This window comes from Strix aluco, chromosome 19 (assembly GCF_031877795.1).
Source record: "Strix aluco isolate bStrAlu1 chromosome 19, bStrAlu1.hap1, whole genome shotgun sequence".
In the NCBI taxonomy this organism is placed as follows: Eukaryota; Metazoa; Chordata; class Aves; order Strigiformes; family Strigidae; genus Strix; species Strix aluco.
Window position 1 is genome coordinate 10,935,264 of NC_133949.1, and position 5,326 is coordinate 10,940,589.

Sequence of the window (5,326 nt, forward strand, 5' to 3'; positions counted from 1 at the left end):
CGCTGTGTATTGATGAGGAAGGGCTGCTTCTGGCTCTGCCATAAGCACAGCAGTAATTCCGTGACACTAGGGCACACTTATCACAGCTGGGGCCTCGAATTTATAACGTAAGGGTCTTCAGTTAGGGAGGCCCAATTTTGTCAGTTTTAGCCTTAACTTCATCAGTTTGGGCAACTGTCAATGAAGGCACCCACTTGCACCTCAGTGTTCTCACACGAGCTATTACTTCTCAGAAGTACCTTTGAAATCCTGGGCTCTGCAATCCAGCCAGGCAGGACACGCCGCTGGCACTCCTCACTACAAGCACTGCATGCATTAGATTTTCTCCCTCGGACACCTCTAACTTGCAAAGCCAAAGCAAGTTTGGTCAATAAGGATGGCAATAGCACTCCTGTGGCAAACTACCGCTCATCGTAAGGATTTCTGCAGGAGCCTAGTCTGACACGTGACATTTGTATGACTTTTATTGACAACACGCTGATTCGGAGCACAGATCTTTCTCCTCAGCAGCACACTGTTGGGTACCTCTGCTTTGGCTTTGCTCTGGGCCTCACCCACACCAACAGCTCATCTGCTGCACACTGTAGTACTCAGAGGGGAACATATTTGGCCATTAAACCAGAATTCAGTCCTCTCTTACCACTAAAAGCATGCCACAGAATCTTCCCTTCCCGCCAAACCCCAAACCACTGACCAGCCTTGCAAATAGCCAACAATAGCTTTTATTCTTGATTGGTTTGGGGTCTCTTGAGTTTTCTCTGAGAGATGAGCCAACACAATGCCGACTAGGCATTCACATCTGCAAATCAAGTTCCTACTGGTAGTCGGAACCATGATTTCCAACTATTCGGCATTTAAAAATTAGTAAGGACAAGCAAGGTGTCCCCCCCACAGTAATCTGTCCTTCAAGGGAAGAATAAAGAGCAGTCTTTAGATGGACACTGCCGAGATGGACAACTCCTTGTTGCTAACTTGCTGATGAGCCATCTGCAGGGGACAGGGAAGCATCTGAGAAGTGATTGTAGTCATGGTTTGAGTCCCAGATTTCTATCCACCTAAGAAAGAAAGAACAGTTAGAGCCTACAAAGGCACACTAGATGTCGCTGAATTAAGTTTTTAAGTTTCAAAGGAACAGAACAAAGTGACCCTGCCAGGAGCTGTTGCACCACTTCTGTAAATTCCAACACCCTCTCCCAGGACTTATCAGGGGATGGGTTTTCTATTATGACACAACTTTTGCTTTAATTAGTAGAGAAACAACAGGAAGAGAGACTGCTAAAAGAGCTCCATCTCTTCCATAAAGGAGGACTTTAAAACTGAACTCCCAATTTTGGATTCCACCCCGAGGGTGGAGTAAGTCTTTGAAGTGCTTTGAATGTCAGCAGCTACACTACTCAGGCTGTTAAGTTTATCACCAGGATTCAGATGCCAAAAGAAATGGACCTGCACCTCTGCTTACTGGGGCACTAAACACCCTCTCATAAGCATAACTGAAAATATGCCTTAAAAACTGTGAGCCTCTATCCTAAGTACAGCAATCAGTATTTTCCATATTACACTTCACAGGTCCTATGGCAAAGTTTAGAAATTTAAAGTAAATTACCCAATAACAGCGGCTGGAATAAGAAGAATTATAGCCCCAAAAAGAAATGGGAATCCCCTCATGAAGTGCAAGCTGGCAGGGTAGAGAGAGTTGAACACTCCTGTAGCCACAAGTGAACACAGTCCTTCCACACAGGCAACAGAAGCAAAAAGAGCACCTGGAAAAGATATATAAGAGGTTAATGGTGCCTGCAAATGTCTTTACCACATCACCTCCTTCAGTGGGATTCTGTGAGCCTTTCCAAGGGTTTGCACTCCCAATCAGAAAAGTGGTGTCTGCGTTGTCAAGTGTGGTGAGCAGGAGCTGGGAGCAGGGTCAGGCACACCGTGCTGGCCTGGTGGGCCAAACCTGTCAGGCTCAGCTTCTCTGTAGCCAAGACCACCTCATCGACCTCCAGAATTTGTATCACCGGAGGTGACCAGGAATATTATATATCTGCTGGATTGTAAATGCTTTACACAGGGTGATATAGATCTGTTTACTGACAAGCACATCTTATCGCTTGTTAAACATTAAGTACAGCAGAAGGCTGCACTTTATACATTTACCATCATAAATCTGGTATCAAGCATGCGCCACCTTCATTCGAATGTAAGAAACACAAACTGTGCAAAGTCACCTTCTGATCTTCCCCACCTCAGTTCCCCCTCCCCTCTGCCTGCCTGCAGAAACATTCCTTTGCAGTGTTTAACAGCAAGTGCAAGCTCTTCAAACAAATTACTGGAAGAAAGGCAAATATGCTCCTCCTACGGGTTATCCATGATCTTTCACCATGGTCAATGATATAACCCTCTAACAACACTAGGTTTCTTCCGACTGTTACTGATCTACAGAAAACAGTCATGGTCAGGGAAATTGCTATTTTCTGCTTGTTACATAATCTGTTTTGCTCCTTGTAAAAGTTTTGGAAACGAACAGATGGATGAATGAACTATTCCTCAGCTTGAATGCAATACTTTCCATCTTGCTTTTCTTCTCTTGTCCTCGTCGTGAAAACGCAGCAGGTCTAAATCGATGAATGACAATTATTCTGAAAAAAGAAAACGTTACCTTGGGCCTGAAAGTAAATGCAGGGGCACAGGAGTCCAAAGGAGCCAAGGAAGTCCTAACCTCCCAAAGCAGTATTGGTTTAAATGTTCCAAGAAGATAGTGTTTTAGGACCTGGCTTAAGCATCCTGGCTAACTCCTTACCCTGTTCCGTCTCACTGACCAGCTTGGAGAGCTTGGATCGGATGACTGGAGTGGCTGCCATGGAAAGGAACAGAATCCCATAACCTGTGAGCAAGATACAGCACATTAGGGAAAGCTCAGCTGAAAAGTAGTCTCCAAAGTCAATCCAAGAAATCTGTAGCTCCAGGCAGTTTCTCCCTGCTATATTTAGAACCCAATTCACCCTCCTGCATCTCATAATGCACTTTAGTCTGTGTCTGCAGTGTCATACAGCTTCTGGGAAACTTCATATTCTAGGAACTCTATGGTTGCAGTTTAAACTCCAGTGTTTGGCAAGCTCTGCTGTCAGCAAGCCAGTTTTGTTGGTAAACGGGCTGAAACGGAGGCAGAATTTCCTCCACGTGCTTCAACTCCCAGAAGCACACTGCCCTCCCGCACCTACTGGCATCTCCGAGCTAAGAGCCTGCGATACGGGGATTGAAGAATTCAGCATCACCTGTAAACATCTGTGGTGTTGTCGTAGCAAGAGAAATCACCACCAGTCCAGAAATATTGGAGATCAGCCCTATCTCTGCCACCCAGGTGTCTCTGAGGCAGAGCTGCAGCAGCCGTAGCCCTCCCAGGCTGCTCAGGTAAGCCAGGTAAGTGGCGGCTGAGCCGTACCCGATGAGGTCAGCAGCCCAGCAGAGAGGGGAGCCAAGCTCGTACAAAACAAAGAGGTCCTTGGTTCCAAAATGCACAGTGACAAGGAGAAAGAAAGCCAGGGAGTAGAGCGCGAGCTTCCGCCTGGAGCTCGGGTGTTCCGGGGCCGTGTACAGCCTGTAGACAGCCCTGTAATGACTGAGCGTGAGCAGCTTGGCCGGTTTCCGCTGCTTCACCGATTCCTGAAGGCAGAAAGCGGCGTAGAGAGCGGTCGCCAGGCTGGCGGCAAGCACGAGCCAAAAGGGGTTGATGTAGCCCTGCACCTTGCGCCACTGGCCGCCGCCGATGCTGGCCAGCATGCCCGCGACGCCGAGGCACGCCTCGAGGACGGCGACACGGAAGGTCCGCGTGCGCTGGTCGCTGGTGTCGGCCACGTAGGCGAAGCAGCCGGCCAGGATCAGGTTGTAGTCTCCCAGGAGGCCGCTCAAGATGCGTCCAAGGAGAAAGTAGGCAACGTGCAGCTGCAGGTACATGACGAGAAGGTAGACGGCCGCTTGCACGGCCATACCCACCGCCGGCAGGACGAGCGCCGGGCGGCGGCCCACGCTGTCGCTCCATGGCCCAAAGAGCGTCACGGAGAAGAGCCCCACGAAGAACCCTCCCAGGTTGATACAGAGGTTCCAGTGGGAGACCAGCGCTTCCACCTCCTGCAAGAGAAACAGGCCCCTGAGGCCACCAGCACCCAACACCGCCCCGGAGCGGCGGCAGCACCCCCGGTTGTGTGTCGTGTCGTCGTGTGTGTGTCCCCCCCTCCCCGCCCCGGCTCCCCACCTGCCGCAGGGGCTCGTCGCCGGCGCTGCCGTTCCCGCAGCCGGCGGGGCTGGTGGCGTTGGGGCCGCTGTAGCCGCGCTCGGCCCCCAGCCGGTCCCAGAGGTACTGGGTGGCGAGCGGGCCCTGCAGGCCGAGGGCCAGGGTGGCCAGGAAGAGGAGCGGCTCGACGGCGGGCAGCGGCGGGCAGCGGCGGGCGGGCGGCGGCGCGGCCATGGCGGCGGGGGGCGGGGGAGCGGCGCGCCCCGCCCGGGAACGGGACGGCACGGGACAAGCCCCGGCTCCGCCCCGGGGGAACCGGGGACGGGGTTTGGGCCTGCGTGTAGCTCTTCCTCTCGGAGGAGGAGGAAGGGACGGGCTCCGCGTCTGCGTCGCGTTACGGCCAGTGAGCCCAGGCTGCTGCACCCCTGGTAAATCCGAGCCCAGGCTGCTGCACCCCTGGTAAATCCGAGCCCAGGCTGTTGCATCCCTGGTAAACGCGAGCCCAGGCTGCTGCATCCCTGCTAAACATGCAGCTTTCAAGCCCCGTTGTGTTATTTATTGATGGTTAAAGATATTTAAACTTAAAACCCGTTGTTGTGGGGTTTTTTCCTTACCTCCAAACAAAGGAAGAGATATAACCGACATTGTAAATGCACTAGGAGCTGAGAAATGCTGTAGTTCTCAATATCACTTCTGTTAATTCACAGCACATCAGAAGATACTTCTCTTTCTAAAGGACAAAATAACTTACAAGCTGTAACACACAAGAGGTTTTGACCCTGCTATTAGGTTTCCTGTTAGGTTTGGTCTCTGCCTCGAAGAGCAAATCAGTAAGCAAAGACCAAGTTGTTCTTTAAATTCAAATAACACAATTCAGAGTATTAGATTAACCCGTTTATATAAACTGGAGTAGTTCCAAATTAATGTAAACTGCCATCACTCCTCTGACACCACTGAGGGAATGTTAATGGGCTGCAGGTGAAGCTCTAACAAATCCCCCTGAAGACATAAACCATCCATTTTGCAGTAACACAGAGAGCTCATTTAGAGCATCTCTGACAGCAACAGGACTCACGTAGCAGTGGAAACAACCTCTGCAGA

The 5,326-nt window shown here is 50.8% G+C and overlaps 1 protein-coding gene across 2 annotated transcripts; it reads right to left on the bottom strand.

Moving 5' to 3' along the window:
- Positions 1–706: 706 nt before the first annotated feature.
- SLC46A1 (solute carrier family 46 member 1) lies at positions 707–4,483 on the bottom strand. Of its 2 annotated transcripts, none has more exons than XM_074845378.1 (5): positions 4,247–4,483; positions 3,270–4,122; positions 2,795–2,878; positions 1,604–1,760; positions 707–1,055 (listed from the first exon to the last, which is right to left on the bottom strand). In XM_074845378.1, exons 1-5 carry the CDS (start codon positions 4,457–4,459, stop codon positions 968–970), a joined length of 1,395 nt encoding a protein of 464 aa, XP_074701479.1. In that variant the 5' UTR covers positions 4,460–4,483; the 3' UTR covers positions 707–967. The 2 variants fall into 2 exon arrangements, 1 of the variants encoding a protein (XP_074701479.1); XR_012625762.1 differs by having other exon boundaries at positions 1,035–1,055; positions 1,604–2,633.
- Between the last annotated feature and the right edge of the window lie 843 nt (positions 4,484–5,326).

Coding starts and splice junctions, on each gene's coding strand:
- SLC46A1 (XM_074845378.1), bottom strand. CDS start 4,459: ATGGCCGCGCCGCCGCCCGCCCGCCGCTGCCCGCCGCTGCCCGCCGTC. Junction 2,879..3,269: donor AACACCACAGATGTTTACAG/GTGATGCTGAAT, acceptor TCTTGCTCACAG/GTTATGGGATTCTGTTCCTT. Junction 1,761..2,794: donor GGTCAGTGAGACGGAACAGG/GTAAGGAGTTAG, acceptor TATCTTTTCCAG/GTGCTCTTTTTGCTTCTGTT.